This window comes from Anopheles merus, chromosome 2R (assembly GCF_017562075.2).
Source record: "Anopheles merus strain MAF chromosome 2R, AmerM5.1, whole genome shotgun sequence".
Classification (NCBI taxonomy): Eukaryota; Metazoa; Arthropoda; class Insecta; order Diptera; family Culicidae; genus Anopheles; species Anopheles merus.
The window spans coordinates 52044229-52061947 of record NC_054082.1 but is presented as its reverse complement, the minus strand read 5'-3'; the positions used below and the strand labels follow the sequence as shown (position 1 = coordinate 52061947).

Here is a 17719-nt window from a genome sequence, read left to right as displayed (position 1 = left end):
CGTTACTAACACCATTACTTCCCATTCATTAGTGGTGCCGCGCGCATCAGGATAAGCATGTACGATGGAGCAGGGCAGCGTGTGCGAATGAAGTGAACCGAATCGGCAGAACAGATTTGTCAAGTGTTTGCTTTATGCTGGAGCGGCCTGATATGTGTAGGTGCCGGGCAGTAAGGTATGGTTCGCCTTCTCGCTGTCGCTAAAGTCGTTCGTAGCGCTAGCCACCACTAGACAGCTGGTGGAGAGGTTGGCCTTCCCTTTCCAGCGTGATGATTACCGTTGGAAGCCACGGTATCTACCGTGAACTGGTATCGATAGCGGCGGAGCAGGTTGGATGGGTGAACGATGTTTGATCTTCGCGCCATATCATACCCATACCGGAAGAATCTGGATAACCGGTAGCCGGAGAGGAGTTGTCCATCGCACCATCGCAGCATCGAGCTGTACGTTGAACTTGAACTTGAGACTACTGTTATACTATTGGGGTAGACAGAACAAGGATCCGATTGGTATTGGTGATTACAGTTGTAGCCAGGATCTAAGAATATCTCTCAGTGTTGGATGCATTAATTACGCGTTTGATGCATGTTTCAAATGAGTGCAGTGACCGTAGTAATACAGTGTCACATCTCAAGATCAGTTCAATGTTAACTTCTAAAAAAAATTGCATTAATTAATTAATCGCACTATACACTGATACTAATGGTTGGTTTGATCGTGTGGTTCACGTATGTGATGCACCTAAGCATATGATGCGTACGCTTTTACATGGAAATGAGATTCACCCTCCGCGAAGTTGATGCGGAACTGAAACGGCAAAACGAGTTTCACTAATGATGTCGCTTGATAAATGAATTTCGTCGAGGCGCCGAGCCGTACTGCGGACCATCACCGGTCGTTAAACTGAAAGGGTTGTCCTTGACATTGGGACGAACACTCACAAGCTTTGGATTTCGTTGTTGGTGCCGTTAGAGGTTGCCGTGACCTACAGACTGTTGACCGATCATTTTTGGCTAGTAGTAGGACGATATCATCATATTGGTGCAGAAAAAAATCGCCCCATTTTAGTGGAACCGTAAAGCCGTAAAGATTCGTTAATATTTGCCTAAAAGTTAGAGACTATTTTGGAGAAAAGAAGTCACAAATCCAAAAACACAACAGTCCGCTGAATTGACGAGGAATCACAATAACAGATACAAAGTAAATGGTTCAAGTTCAATGGCCGGTTGTTTGTTAACATCATCTTTGTTGAATGGAATGTACGCATCATGTTATGCTTTATGTGTGATGTAACATCTGCTAAATAAAGCGCATGCAACGCAATAAGAACCAGTACAATGCATTTAGCTAATATGTAAATGCACGTTCAATCGATTGGGTGGGAAATTTCCACCGAGTTATAGACGTTTAAATTTTTTCATACAAAGCAGTAACGCGCATATTGGGTTATTAAAATCCTCATCTAATGATCGACATTTACAACGTCCAATAGATTAAACACTGGGAGGGGAATATGGATGCGATAGTGAGTTAAAGTATGGCGATGATTAGCATAAATTTACGTGCGTAAAAGCGTATATAAGGTTCGTAATAGTACGTGACCGGTTTAGTGTTAAGAGGAACCGGGTCATTGAGATGTTTGAATTATGAAGCAGAGGGAAGAATTCTTCCAGAATATCAGAAGAGTTCCTCTACTGAGCCGAGACGGTTGAAGTGCAATCGATACGCTTTGGGATTTGTTGGCATTTTTTAAGTGTTTGTTTTGTCTGAACCAGTAGGAGTGTACTCAAAATAGTTGTGAAAAATGCAAATCGTCATTGTTTTGGTGGCCTTGATTGTTATGTTTGTTTTTTGTTTCGTATCGCACACAACTTAGTATTAGATCATACTGTGTTTTTCATGTTTTTGAAGAACTATTAAAGTGTTAGTATTAAATGATTCATATTTCTTCACTATGGTGGAATTTATATTTAAAACATACATATACAAAATACACTGCATCTTACAGCGCATATTCCTACTAGATTTATCCAAAAAGGACGTATTACTTATCACTCAAGAATGTTGATTGATCATGTGCATAATAATGTTGATGCGATGACAGTTAGCACAGATCCGAATCTTATAATTGCAGATCACGAAACAATTCGCATATGCATCAATCCTACTAATACAGGAGTTCCCACGGTTTATTGGTCAGTTCCCAAGGACTGTGTAGGAACGAGGTCAAGTAATGTAGTAATGATGTAGTAATGAAATGATTTGACAAGTAGCCAAAAGTTGGTTACAGCAGTTTGACATCTGAAAGCCCTTTATGATTCAAATTTCAATTGTGATTAAAATGATAAATCGGGCTGATAATCGCAAGAAAATTATTGATTAGTTCATAATTAGTTTAGTTCATAAATGTTAAAGGAAAAGTGTGTATGCCTCTAGTAATATCAAAGTTTTGAGTGTTTGATGAATTTTTAAGGGCTCTCTGCTGTCAAATGGCATCCAAGATGGCCATACTGATTTTGGCTAATAATTGACCTCGTTCTTACACAGTTTTTGGTCAGTTCCCATAATTTTTTGGGTTCGTCTCACGATTTATTTATCTTATCCCATAGATTTTTGGTTCGTTTCCATAATTTATTGGTATCGTACGATTGGATATCAATACAATTGAACCAAAAAATTATGGGTAACGGCCAAAAAATCGTGGGAATGCACCAAAAAAATATGAAAACTGACCAAAAATTGATGGGAACCAACCAACAAATTGTAAGAAACCCTGTTTTAAACTTCTTATAGCAAGGCAAGAATACAAACAAAGAGAAACATGAACAAGAAAAACTCAAAGAGGTTGTGGAAAGTGTTAAAAACTATGCTAGGACTCGAAAAAAAAAACCATATTAGGAGTAAAACTAGAATTATAAAATTAGGTCAAATTCATGTTAATGAGACTGTGGTCGTAAAAAACCTAATAATTTCTTCGTCAACAGCATACAAACAATTAATTTAAATACAGGTGTCCCCCGAGATACGACTGTATTTGGGACAGAGAAAATGTCTCACCGCGCGGCCACATGAGGTGAAATATACAGCGAAATGAACTATTTGACAGGTGAAATATTTGACAGCTGCTGCTAAAGGGTTGCGGGTGATACAACATCCGCTTTCGAAAGTAACTTTAAAAGGATATCTTCTTAAGCATAACATTCCCAAAATGAAAGAAATGATGAATTGTTGAATGAAAATTAACGAAATATTTAACATTGAAGTTCTTGAATGGAATTAGTTACGATTTTGTGCACGTTATTTATTTACATTGCACATCACCTGGTTGCTGTGATGCGTTATCTGACAGATATTTCGCCTGTCAAATAGTTCATTTCGCTGTATATTTCACCTCATGTGGCCGCGCGGTCAAAGCAAGGCGTAAGTCGAAAAAGTCGTATGTCGAATATCTATGAATATAAAGTTTATAACCGAAGTTGAAGAGTTGGAATTTATGATATCGTGTATTTTATTTAAAATAATGTTCGATAATGTATTAATTATATTTTAAAAACCGTACAAAATATAGATATTCAAGATAGGGTAGTTGTGGAATCTTTGGAAATGTGTGTATAACGGTTATCAGCCCAGATATTCAAAAAAAAAAAATACATCAATTTCTTGTCAATGACAACTTTTAACTGTCAAAATCAAAATCGTCGTATCTGCGAATCGTCGTAACTCGAGGGGGTCGTAACTCGGGGGACGCCTGTATATCAGATGTTTCTAAAACAACTGAGTAAATAGATACTGAAGAGCCAATTCAAATATTTAATTTCGAAACAACTCTAAAAAAGATCAAAAAATATTTGCTTCAATTTAAAAAATACACCAGTTAAAGGAAAAATAAATAATACAGTAACAAAATACAGTTTCCACGTGATAGCAGAAAAATATTATCCATAATAAACTAATTATTAGTAACAGGCGTGTTTCCCAAGGTATGGAAGGTGTCTAAAGTTATTACAATTCTAAAAGTGGCAGTGGCCGGGGCAGTTAATGCTGATGAATTTCGTGCAATTAACATTCTTCACATTTTCGAAATGATATTAGTAGTTTAAAATCAATTGATGAACATTCTCAACATACATGATTTATTAGTTCCCCAGCAATCTGGATACTGACAGGTACATTCCTGTGAAACGGCACTAAATCTACTCTTGTCAAAATGGAAAAGTTTTGTAAAGCAAAAGCACGATGTTTTGGTAGTATTTTTAGATTTCAAACCTGCATTTAAAACTATATCAAGACCCTAATTACTGGAAACTTTATTTAATTTCTGTGGAATTTGGCAAGGAGTTGAAGCACACTGGTTCGTAAATTATCTTGAGGGAAAAACACACACAAAATCCTTTATGAATAGTGCATCAGATCCGCTGGAAAACACGCTTGGAGTTCCGAAAGGAAGTGTCTTGGGGCTGATTTTATTCAGTTTGTACATTAAAGACAGTTTTATTCATTGATAGGCGTGACGTGAAGCAGGTAGAAACTCTTTTAAACATCGGCTTAAATGTCTTAGATGGCTGGTTAAAGCATAAAACATTGGCTTTAAACGTAAAGAAGATAAAATACATGAGGATATCAAATAAAATACGGCAAATGCCGCTCTCAATTTGTGTTAATCAGGAACAAATAGAACAAGTCTCTGAAATTAAATATCTGAAATTATTTATGGTCAACCATATAAGTCATATATGAAAGCTATTTAGCGATACTTAAACATAGTCGTTCATTTTTTTTTTGCATTATCATCACTTCATAAGCTCTGCCTAGGGACGTCCAGTGGTCCATTCGCTTCTACAACGCTGGACTGAATAGATTATCAACTGGACGTCCCTAGGTAGCAAGGATTGGCTATGCATCTATTGTGTAATACTAATAAATCTCGGAAATATTGTATAGGCAGAGATGACCGTCAAACACGTCGACATCTGTATAGGCAGCGTGGTGGTCGTTGTCCCCAAAAGAATAAAAAGTCACATGATTTGCATTTGTTTAGCTATCGTATTGATTATCCTGCTATGGGTTATAGATGGTATAATCCATTTACGGTATAACTTTTGTTCTTATTATCCTGAATTTTCGGAAGGAAACTAATGATGATGTGCAAGAATGAACATATAAGTTTTTAATAAGTAATAAGTTTTTCCATGTTATTAACTAAGGATATAGATTAATCATATTTATACTCTAAATTTGATAGAATCGTATACAAACTGTTTGAGAGACAAAAGCTCGATGGACAACTCGGATCTTAGCCCGCTGCATGGTTGATCCGCTGATCACATTTGAACAAGATGAACATGATGTTGACGATACACACTATTTTATAAATTCACATTCTTCTTATTATTATTATTCTTCTTCTTCTTCTTACTCTTTGGTGGATAACAACCGTTGTCGGTCAAGGCCTATCTGTACTTGGCTTGCTTGTCAGTGGCTTACTGATTATACAAAGCAGGATAGTCAGTCTTACGTACGGGAGCACGGTCTATTCGGGGCTTAACAAGTTGATTTCAATTTTTGATTCAATTCGGGGCTTGACAAGGTTATTTCCTTGTTCTAATATTTAAAGATCGTGTTCACCAATATGCTTGCACAACGTATTCAGCTCTTAGTGTTTGGCATACGATGATGAAGCAATTACATTCAGCAGGAAACAAAACCCTTTAAATTTTGATTTGTTTGTCATCAGACAGGGATCTTGGTGTGGTCCTTGATTCATCACTGTACTTTCGCGACCACTACCACTCTATAATTACCAAAGCCAATAGGATGTTAGGATTTGTAATCAGGCAAACTCTTTAAATAAAAGATCTAATATGTCTGAAAGTATTATACTTTGCATTGGTATGATCCATCCTAGAGTCTAACTCAGTTTTTTTCTCCCCATGCTGTGGTGTGTTGACGTTTAGGAAAGAAAGCATACAAAAAAGTTTCTCCAGAATAGTAATATGCCGATTACAATGGCTGCCATCACAACAATTATATTATTTGTACGGTACCTGCTTCTTGGAACGATTTTAACAAGTTTGTCTTATTTTTGGATTTTATAAAACTTGTTAATATTCTTATGCCTTTGATGTATTAAAAAACATAAAATGTATTGAGTAAAAATGGTTGAAAAATTGAAGGAAAACTCAACCGACATAGCTGTTTTCTCAGTTTCGTTTTCAAAGTTCCTTCTGTTAAATGTAAAGTACAGGCGGTCCCCGAGATACACGGCTAATAGGGACCAAAAACGGCCGCAAATTACCGCGTAACTCGAATTTCTGCGTAAGTCGAATCTCGTGATTTCCAGCTAAAATATCACTAATTTTCGTGTAATTTTGAAAGTAGGAGGCGGTTTTAGTCACTTTATGAATTATTTGATATGGTTCTGACTGAATATAACAGTTTTAAACAATTTGAAATTATTTTTAACATTCGATCAAAACGGAAATTATTTGGCAATTTACATTTGATGTGTCAAATCAGTACAATTTGCTCAAAGAATTGTCAAATTTAGAAAACCGCGTATCTCCGAATCCGCGTATAAGAGGTACCGTGTATCTCGGGGACCGCCTGTAGTTTGTCGTTGTGATTTACCCCATCTGGTAAACTATACATCACACCTGCAATTTTTGTTATGGTTCACTTAAAAACAACACCAAACGCTAAAGAGTCTAAATGTTCTATTGTATACTATTACATTTTATTCAAGTGTGTTCTCAAAAGCAGAATAGCTTTGTTTTGTAAGAAAATATTTGCGAAATTCATTCGTAATACATGGAATTGATGTTAGATAGGCTGAGAGGCAGGGTCATCAATGAACGACGAAACCTAAAACGCCACATCATAAACGTGTTATTTGCACCAAACGTGGCCGATTCTAATGCAGACTAATCCCCCGCACCAATCTTTTCTTCGTTGCAAGGTGACTCCTGCATTGGTTGGTCAGTTCCTTGATCCATCTGTGACGCTTCCAGCCTTTGTTGGGTTGCTAACATTGAATTCTGCTGCTGCTGTTGTTCGTGTTCGTGTTCGTGTTGCTGCTGCTGCTGCTGTTGCTGCTGCTGCTGATGCTGCTGACGATAGTTTTCGGCCAACAGCTTATGACTTTCTGGTTCATAATCACAATCGGTGTGCATGGAGTGTGGTGGCAGCGCTTGCGAGGTCATCTGCTGTTCCTTTTTAACCTGCGAATCTGCGAGGTGCGAACGTGCTTCTGCCGCCTCGCACCGGGAGCGATGTGGTTTGGCTCCCCGGCTGGCGTGGTGCTTCGGTGGTTCGAGAAACATACGCGAGGACTGCTGCACCAGTGATTCCTGTTTGATTTTTGATTTGTTGGCCGCAAAAAGCAGTGCATGTGGCGCCGAATGTGCATCCGTGGCCTGGAGTGTGGTCATGGTGGATTCATCATTGTCGTCTGCGTCATTGGGCACTGCCCGCTCGTCGGCACTGTTGTCGCCCGCGAGCTGATCGCTGTGGTTGTTGTTCATGTTGTCCGCTTTGGTGTCTTCGTTCTCGTCCTCCCGCTTGCCACCGTAGAACACGGCATTGCGCAAACCGTAACCCGAGTTGAAGTTGTCACTGTACTCTACCTTGAACTGGCTGTTGTAAATATTCTGGTTCCGCTCGTACTCGTAGTTGTTGGGCTTGAGCTTGGTCGCCAGCGCATCACACTCCAGCGACATCAGGCTGTTGCTGAGCTGATCCTGCAGGTTGGAGAAGCGCGTCCCAGCGGATGTCAGATTGCCGGCCCGTATCAGCGTACTGAGACTGTCCGGTTTGATTGCCGCGTACTCGGCGACGGGCAGTGTCCCGTACCGTTGTTCACTGTTTGCCACGCTGTTGCTATTTTCCTGCGACTGCTGATCCATGCTCTGTGCTTGGTGCGAATGCTGCAGCTGTGATTGCTGGTGCTGGGAGATCGACTCTTTCCCGGCCATGAGATGATTGCTACCATCGGTACCATCGCCGTGTTTGGTGTCGTCAGGCGCACCAGCATTGCCTCGATCCCCACCACTGCCATTGCCACCGAGCGCTGATCTTGGTTCCGGGCCGCTAAGCAGCTGATGGTACGTGATAACCTTCCCGTTGTGGTCGCTTTGTGCGGGCGGATTACTGCGGCACATGTAGTTTCCCGAGCTGTTTACACTCGTCAGGATAGTAGTTGGGCTGGGGCTGTCGTTCATGCTGCTCGTGTTCATGTGCTGCACCTTGGCCGCCGTCATGACTCCCGCGATGGCGGAGCCGCCCTTTTCGGTACAGTCGCCCTCGTAGCACCCGCCGTTCGGTGTGCGGTATTTGGCAAGATGTTGGTACACCTGCTTGATGCGTTCCATGTTGGCGCGGGAAGCAATCGCATGGTTTACCATCGGCAGCGGATAGTCCTTGCCAATGAGACACTTGGCCGCCCGCTGCACACTCTCGGAAGCATTCCAGGGCTCGTGGATGAAGCGGGTAGGGAAGTTCTGCAAAAATAAAGCGTGACGTTATGAGTAATGCCGTTTTATGTGTTGCATTAGTTTTCTTGCTCGTGCAATAAATGCCTTACCTTTAATACCGGCAAATATCGCCGGATGTAATCACCGTTCGGGTCCGCCTTGCGACCAAACTTGACCGGGCAGTAGCAATGGAAGAACTGCTGGAAAAACGATGAACATGACAACCACATCCACATGCCCGCATTGACCGACCAGTCCGCATCGAGCAGTAGCTCCTCGAACACTTTCATGCCCTCCTCCCACGATATCCAGAGGTCGCCACGGGTCAGGAAGCAGGCCACGGCATGCCGCGCCAGATGGTGGATCCAACCCTCCTCCCGCAGCTGCGTCATGATCGCATCGATCCACGGGAAGCCGGTCTGCCCGCTCGCCCACTTGGCCAGCGCTTCCGCGTTACGGTCCCACGGAATCTGCACGCAGATCGGATTGCCGGCCATCTTGTCGAAGGTGGGATTTTTCGTCGCGGCACAGTAGAAAAACTCCCGCCACAGCAGTTGCCCGTGCAGCGACAGTGGGGGGCACGCTTTCTTGATCTTTTTGTACAGATCGGTTAGCTGATAGTAGAACAGGCGCGTACTGAGACACCCGAAGCGCAGGTAGGGCGACAGACCCGTTTGACTAGCGAGCAGAGACTGCGGCGTCATCTTGGGTCGGCCGAACGAGGCGACCCACGCTTTCCGTTCGAGGTGCCGTTCGAGACGGGCGAGCGCTTCCGTTTCGCCGCCAATCCAAACCGGTGGCCTAAGGGCTTCCGTCTCAAAACCGAGCTCCTCCAGCGTCGGCACACCGTACTTGTCGTCGTGATCGTCGTACTGGGGCGTGTTGGCGTTCCCGATCACGTCTAGCGTGATGGCTGCTTCCGGCTGCGGTGGCGCATCCATTGAGGCGATAATGGCTTGAAACTGGTGGTAGGTTAGCGGTGCGCGGCCTCCGTTTTTTTCGATGATTCTAAAAACAGTCAGCCAGAAAGTGCGCATCGTTAGCATTGTGGGCTGTGGTTAAAAGAGTGTGCAAAAGCATTGCCATGCCAAACCTTTCTAAATTGTAGAGTGTGTGAGATGCAGCGGAAATGACCTCGATTCCAAGCTCTTTGCACATTTCCGAGATGTTGTGGTCCCGCACGCGGCCGAATGGTTCGGGGTCTTCCTCGAACGTCAAGCAGGTTGTGCCCCATTCTTTGAACAGCTTTGGCAACGCGTCTGCCGGTTGACCTCGTATCACAAACAGCCGCGAATTAAGCTTTCTTAGGTTTCGATCCAAATCGTCCAAGCATTGAAGAAGGAATCTATATGAAGAATAAAGAAAAGAGAAAACGAGGGGGAGAGAGAGAGAGAAAATAATTGAGATAGTTGATATAATTGAGTATTTCTTTCCAAATTCTATTTGTCTATTGATCGTCTATCGCTGCAAAAAGTTGGTAAATAATATATCGTTTTATTTGGTATTCAACGCTCTAAATATCGCTAAGTCTGTGGACTAGTGATGTGCGCACTCACGACTGCGATCCGACTCCGGCTATTTTTAGTCCGACTCCTACTCCGGCAAAACCTGAACCAGTATTTTCGCCCGGAGTCGCAGTCATCCAGAGTCGTCCGGAGTCATTCGGACTTGGAGTTGTCCGGAGTCCTTTGGAATCTTTTGGAGTTGGCCGGATTTGGGGTCAACCGGAGTCGGAGTTATTGGGAGTCGTCCAGAGTCGATCGGAGTCGACCAGATTCGGAGTTGGTCGGAGTCTACAGGAGCCGTCGGGTGCAATGTGCTTGTGACCAGGCATTTCATTTCGTTATGTTTTTTTGTCTTTTACTTTGTGCGTGAACTTTTTACTTTTTGCCAACTTTACCCATCACTACTGTGGACCTTTAGAATAGTGATGTCAAATTAATTTCTCATACGGGTAACTCAGTAGCTCATACGGGCCGGTTTACAGTTAGATACACATATTCCTGTGGGCCGTAGTTAAACGGGTGGGGGTATTCCAGTTTTAACAACATTTAAAAAAAAAATTTAAACAAAAAATTTACTCAACAGTCAGGAAGGATGTGGTGGTTGTGGAGATTGATTTTAATTGTTTTAAATTTTTAAAATAATTAATGATTAAAAGGGTATGTGCATGTTTCTTCAATCATTTTGTTATCCAAAAAAAATATTAATATTTTTTAGTTTTTTTATGTCAATTCTTTGTTCCTTCTTTACCCACTACACTACATGGTGCTTTTGATCGCGAAAATCATTAAAGACTTATTATTGAACCTAGAATCTAATCTTCATTTTTTCTTAGCCTCTAACAAATCCATGCATATCAAATTCGTCACCATACATCTCTGATTATATAGAAATGAGAAAACAGTGAAAAATCGTACTTAGCAAAGCAGCTGGTTTGGTAAGCTGGTAAGCTGTTTGGCCATTTTGTTTGAGAGACTATCCGAGACTTCGTAAAATTCACATTTTTTTAAGTATTTGTTTTTTTTTCGAAAATTTTAAATATAGACCAATATATTGTTGTAGAAGCATAATTAAAAATACCCTAATGAATGAAGCGGTAAAAGTGGTCCCATGTCAGGAAATGGGTGAAGATATTAGGCCGACTTTAGGGTGCCGCCTCTAAACAACTATAAAAACTCATGCTACATGCCGAACACCAATCAAACTTACGTCATTCTTCGTTAATCGAACTAACTGCCTAAGTTCTTCGTGGGACGTATGTTTGACATGTCTGTTTTAGAAGGAGATAATCAATAACAACTAATAAACTGTGCATGAAACAAATATAAACAAGTATTGAAGATATTAATTTCCTTGCAATAGTTTTCTATTTTGCCCCACATTTCACCTGTCACGGGCCCCGTAGATCTGTGGAAAATCATGTAGATGTATTGTGACGGAACTGACCCAAAACATCTTATAAGTAACACTTTATGACTTAATCCCAAACAATGCAACTTTAAGGTTAATGATAGTGTTTAAAATGCAGTTTTACGTTCTATGTACTGTAGCAAACTGCTTTTTCATCATTATTATCAGAATATGGACCACATTCCTTCACGTTTGTTTGTTAGCTCTACTTTTTTTGTTTGGTTTTCAAAAGATTTCAAACAGCGGTACGTGTTTATTGCCAATGTCTTAGCTTACGTGGTGGAAGCCCGATTTACCTAGCAGTACCACGATGGATAGGTGCCAGTTGTTGAAGCAAAAGGTTGTAAGGCCTTTTTCTCACACAAAAAAACACCAATTTTGTCTCAACTGTTACTTAACTCGGTTCATATTGCAATAGGTAAATAATGTCTGCGAAACAACCATCAGCTAAAAGACGTTGCGTGCGGAGCAGGACTCAAAACTCAAGCATTTAGTTTCATAGTATAAAATACAAAGTGTTCGAAAGTTTATGTAAGATTTGAGATTTGAGTTTCAAAAGTGGATAACGATATGTATCGCAATTGCGACGTAAAAGTTACAGCACTATTGTGCACTTTAAACAAACTTCCCAACAAAGAGTAGAATGTCGTTTGCCTGAAAGAGGTGTTGTCAGTATCACATTTGGTCATGTTTTTTTGTTTTTGCTTCCTTTCCCCGGCCTATGTTCTTGCGGGGCAGAAATGCTGAGTGTGAGGGAGGAAAAGGAGAGCTACACAACAAGTACAGGTGACACACAAATCCAGCCACATCAACGCACTTTCAACATCTCACCCCTCCGTGCTCCGTACGGTGGGCGATGGAGCGGAGGGCTGAGGTAGTGTGCGGATCGTGGGCCGGCAGGGCAGGTTTGCGTGGAAGTAAATGCTACGTAACGTTTAGGTACGAGCGTAGTTGCGCTTCACATTGTCTGCCACGTGATTGTTTGTCAAAGGGGGGTCTCCACGCTGGTGTACGGTGACGAAGAGAGGAAGAGAGAGTGTACTCTACTCTGCCTCTAAGTAAGGGTGGTTGGTTGCAGAATCGTCAAGAAGATATACGCGATGAAAACGCTGGGCCCGTAGCCGTTGGGTGAGATGGATGGCGAATTTTCGCGATACATGACCAAGTTCGCAGTTGGCAGCCGTTTCGACAGGGAGGCGCAGCTGGACACGGGAAGGGCTGATTTTGTGTAATCGAAGGAAACCGCTGCTGCCGCAGCCAGCCTGTCCTGTTGTCACCTGATTATTGTCAACGCCATATCTGCGTCTCCTATCGTCGGTTTTTGTCAGGATTGGCGTAACCGATCGGGATCGGGTGATTATTGAATTGCTTTTCCGGTCGCGAAATTATAACGACATGTTATGCAACAGATTGCCGAAAAATCATTGATTCCAGGAAGTTGGTTCAAGGGAAAGCTCAATGTTACGGTGATTTATGTAACTGTAACGAAATTCTATAGTTTTGTGTTGTAAATGGGGTTTTATTTGTTTTATTTATTTATTTTATCAAGTGAAGCTTTATATATTTGTCCTTATTTACATACAGGGTGTCGCACGATTTATTGGTTGGTTCCCATAATGTTTTGATTGCTTTTCATATTTCTTGGTGTGTTCCCACGATTTTTTGAGTGTTTCTCAGAATTTTTTGGTTCAATTGTATTGATATCCAATCGGACGATACCAATAAGATATGGAAACGAACCAAAAATCTATGGTACACGATGAATAAATCGTGAGACGAGCAAAAAAAAACTATGGGAATCGTACAATAAATCGTGGAAAACACTGTAAACCCCTAAATCTTCCGAGTCACTCCCAAATAATTCGACACGTTAAACTCATCCTCAAACAACTACTATTTGAAATTACTAAATCATCTCATTTTATTACCCTTGACTCTTGTGCAATAATATAATAATCAAGCATCAATATGTATTTGAATAAAATATGGGACGCAAAAGATATTCAAAACATGAATTTAAACGTTTTTTCGATCTTGATTTTTTTTTGTTGAACACTTAGTTGCATTTTGCACCGCAGCTCTGGGCAAGTGATATAATAAGTAAAGTTCAAAGTGCAATACTAAAGGTACAGAAACGGTTTTGAATGGAAAGTAAATAGTGCATCTAACAGCAACACAATTACATTCGCTGTTGCACTTGCAAATCCTCTGTGTGTGTGTTGAAAATGCAGTTGAAGGCGATAGCATCATTAAACACTCGAGGCCACCAACGCAAATGGCGAGGTGTGTATGTTTATCAGAGCGAACGTATTCGTTCAACAACAAGTCGGCAGAGTAAAGCCGAGCAGCTGATAAGCTACCGATGCACAAGCGTATGCATTAGTGGAGCTGCAACACCCGGGGTGCATGTTGCACACTTGGCGATACTTTGCGGTGTATGCAATTCTCGGACACAAATATACTAACACAAATAATTCGCTTCTCTATGTGGTTGTGTGTACACAGAGCGTTTGATTTGGTGCATTCGTACAAAGTGCATTTTCAGGGTTAATTCTACCTCCACCCCCCCCCCCCCGCCATCTCTGGTTGCTTGTTACTTTCCATGTGGTTGTGTGTGCAGTCGGTTGCATGTGTGTTTAGTTCGTACGCGTATGCATCAAACTGTTGTCGTCGTGCTGCCCTGCTCTCGCTCTACACGCTCAATGACGAATGGCGTTGGCGATGATAATGACGGCGATGAGGATCATCATTTGCTAACGTACGTAAAATCGAACCATTGCATAATGGTTTTCGATGACACGGGAAGTGACAATGCACGTTTGCACATGGCCGTCGTTTGCTTGTTTGCTGCCAATGTTCTGATACCGGTACGCTCACATTTTGCAACAGGCGTGTGTCGTTCAATAATAATAAAAAGCACAACTAGCGAAACAGTACGATGGGTAGCTTACCTCCACTTATTAATGCCCACGTTGGAGCTGCCCGCGAACCAGGGATCGATGATGAAAACACACCGAAACGTTCGCGCCCCACGGAGCCCTTCGCGCAGGGCCGGATTATCGTGCAGGCGCAATCCTTTGCGAAACCAGTGCACGGTGTGTTTGTCCCGCATTTTCCCTACCGATTGCTGCACATGGTGCGAATGGTGGTGATGATGCTGGTGATGCTGGGACTGATGCTGGTGCGGGCGCTGCTGCTCGGAGCTTTTACCGCCGATGCCGGACGGATGCTCGTGATGCTGGTGAGCCTGCTGCCCGGACGACGATAGAGGCTGCTTGTCTGAGCTCTCCATTCCACTGGTTCCCGTGCCAAAGCTGCTCATTCCACCCGTCTGTCCGACCGTGCCGGAAGTGCTGGCCGAAAAATGGCCAATGGTTGACGTTTTTTTCGTCATTTTGTAGATCTACCAACAGGTATTAGACAATAAGTTTGAAAGCTTTAGATTTGGATTAAATTTTCTCTCTTTTAGGTGGAGATTTTTGAGAGTATTAGGCATCATTCCTTACCTAATAGTAAATACACTTTGTTTATTAATGGAACAGTTTACACAGATGAATGTGCAATCACACAAAAATCGAAGAGAATCGTTTAGGTAGGGTATCGTTTTGTTACCATGTTGTACAGGAACATTCACTAATTCACAAATCTATGCTATGAGTTTTAATATTTCTACTTACAAATCACTTCACTCCTATTGTAATAAGTGTTTTAGCATTCACCTTTATTTTCCTTTCGTAGAAACTTTTATGGGCTGTTTTATTCACTGTATCGAAATAATAATGCAAACATAAACCAACTGTTAAATGCGTTAATGTACTAGAATGTGTTTACAGGAAACCGTGCTAACCGTTTGTTACACTAGGTTAGATTTCACAGATCCACAGATTTCACGATGCACAGTTGTCTGAAACGTAGCATTTTTTAAACACCTTGCTGATGGTGAATTTATTTTGCAGTACTTGCAAAAGCTTTCAAAGAAAAGTTGTGTATTACTGTTCGAACAATGTTTGAAATAAATGCTACGATTACACTGATTTCATAACCTGCATTTTAGCTGACATTGCACTACAAGTCGAATTCCTCACCGCTGTACTGTGTTGTTTGTGTTTGTGTTTTGCTCGTGCACGCATTTAAAGCACAATCATTTCCACCATCATCATCATATTCGCCTTGATCACATGGCAGTACGCGATCGACACACTGAAGCACTCGCCAATGAGAACTTTAGAAACGGGTTACCGTTTTAATGCACACACACATATCACACACTTCATGCATAAGGTACGAACTTTTAACACATTCAAAAGCTTAATCCGGCTTGTAAGCAACACACCATCGCCATCATCATCGATCACACTACACCGCACTGCTGCACACAAACATCGACAAACGACCAAACTGTGCAAGGGATGTTTTTTGCTACGCTACACCGTTCCGGAACCGTTTGCCTACTAACTCACGTCGGCGGGACACGATAGTAGTAACAGCAAGGCGTCACACTGAGCGCTGGTGAGCTGCTGGAGAGCGTTAAGCACAAAACACGGAGCGTAAACCGTGTACAAGAGAACATGGAACTGATATGGCTTCGGAGGGTGGAAAACGTTCCGGCGCACACTTTCAATGGCCGACGATGGCTTTCACGGGGTTGTTCTCGGATTACGCAACCGTTACAAGGGGAATTCACTGTATGTGTGTTCCTCTCAGTTCCGCCACCCTTACATAGTGGTTGTTCCTAATCAGTGTTTAAAACATTTTCAAGGAACAATTTCTGGAGTGATTCACGGTACACTGAAAGAGATTTTTTTGTATTGATTTTTGGTACGCACTGAATTTTTGATATGTTAATGTGCTGAAATGTGGTACACGATTCGCAACAACTGATACATAGTTTGTCACTCTTGCTGCGCATACAAACGATCACTTTGTAAAGCTACATTTTCATCCTAACTGTTTCAGTGTTAAAAGAAGATCGTAAACACGAAACACACCATGTTCATTGACACTTTGCTCTATTTTTCACAAAATGTAACCATAAAGCTGGATGTGGATTCTTTATTGTTTTGAAAATTTTACACACCACTAATTGACGAGAGTATGTACGCTTAACACGCTAGACACATTCACATCGTACCGGTGGACTGTTTTGAGCTGCCCGGTCATGTTTGAAAATTCACCCACAGTAAGTAACGCACCAAGGATAATTAGATTGAAATCTATGCACTCGACACACGAGACACGGTCGACTTCCGTCGCCAATTCTATCGGGCGGCTGGACTGCGACTGGAAGCTCCTTCATATGAATGTAAGAAAGGATTCGAGAATGATCGATGCGATCGAGGCGATCGTCACGGGAAGGAAGCGGGATCCTCTTTACCAGACTTTACAAACATTTCACAGCGTAGTAATGCGTTTGCTTTAGTTTAGTACTTTTATTTTAGATGCTTTTTAGTAACGCTTTACAAGTAACTGTATATAGTTTATGTACTTTTTCACTAAATGAAACTGTAGTACATGGGTTGCCTACCACAGAGTAACGTTCATCCGCACTGTTGAACGGCCCGTACTGGACTGCACTGGGAGAGCATCCGGCAGAGTGTCGCAACTGTGTCCGAGAAATGTGTCTCTCTCGCTAAAGGTACCAGAGCCTGGACCAGGCGGCCGGCAGGAGAAGGCGTGAAGCAGGATCCGGCATGCACACCGAGGGAATGTGACCCATGCAAGCCGATGCGAGGGTGGAGATAGAAGCATGAGTAAGCATGGTGGTTGGGGGGGGCATGATGGGAAGCGTTGTTTGTGGCTCAGACACGACGCATTCAACGTGACTTGGTACAGTTGCTGATCGTTATGTATTTATATAAACGGCCAGGGGAGAAGCGTTCTCTCTTCAAGCTACCGCTACATGTCGACCACTCCGGGCTGCTCGTTGCCACAATTCCTCATATATCACCGCCCCTTCGGTGCCATAGCGGTGCCATAGCACATCGTGGTCTAGAGCGATGAGCCACCAACGCAAACGCAGGCATAACTAGAACAACAGCGACTGGAGCGCCGCGGTCAATGCAAAGATGCATTACAAATCGTTACAGCAACGTAGCGAAGTGTTGGCGCGCCTATGTTTTTGACCTGTTGCGATTGATGCGGACAATGTAAAACCCCCCGTGCACATAAGTAACATCGTTGAATGGCGTCTTGCGAATGATAATGGTCGCCCCGCTTTGAAAAGATGTCGTAACGCAAGCTCGGAATTTGCATGCTGGGAATAACAGGATGAGCCGTGCTACGTGTAGGAGTCGTGAGCAGAGTCAAAAAGTAATCCTTTAGAAACCACCCAATGGTTT

General features: G+C 42.3%; 1 protein-coding gene across 1 annotated transcript; it reads right to left on the bottom strand.

Annotated features, from left to right (window-relative positions):
• Positions 1–6565: 6565 nt before the first annotated feature.
• On the bottom strand, positions 6566–17051 carry LOC121588845 (cryptochrome-1-like). The gene is made up of 5 exons (XM_041907271.1): positions 14888–17051; positions 14333–14784; positions 9562–9813; positions 8579–9476; positions 6566–8495 (listed from the first exon to the last, which is right to left on the bottom strand). The coding sequence occupies exons 2-5, from the start codon at positions 14773–14775 to the stop codon at positions 6921–6923; spliced, it is 3168 nt and encodes a 1055-aa protein (XP_041763205.1). The 5' UTR covers positions 14776–14784; positions 14888–17051; the 3' UTR covers positions 6566–6920.
• Positions 17052–17719: the final 668 nt, after the last annotated feature.

Coding starts and splice junctions, on each gene's coding strand:
- LOC121588845 (XM_041907271.1), bottom strand. CDS start 14,775: ATGACGAAAAAAACGTCAACCATTGGCCATTTTTCGGCCAGCACTTCC. Junction 9,477..9,561: donor ACACTCTACAATTTAGAAAG/GTTTGGCATGGC, acceptor GACTGTTTTTAG/AATCATCGAAAAAAACGGAG. Junction 8,496..8,578: donor GATATTTGCCGGTATTAAAG/GTAAGGCATTTA, acceptor TTATTTTTGCAG/AACTTCCCTACCCGCTTCAT.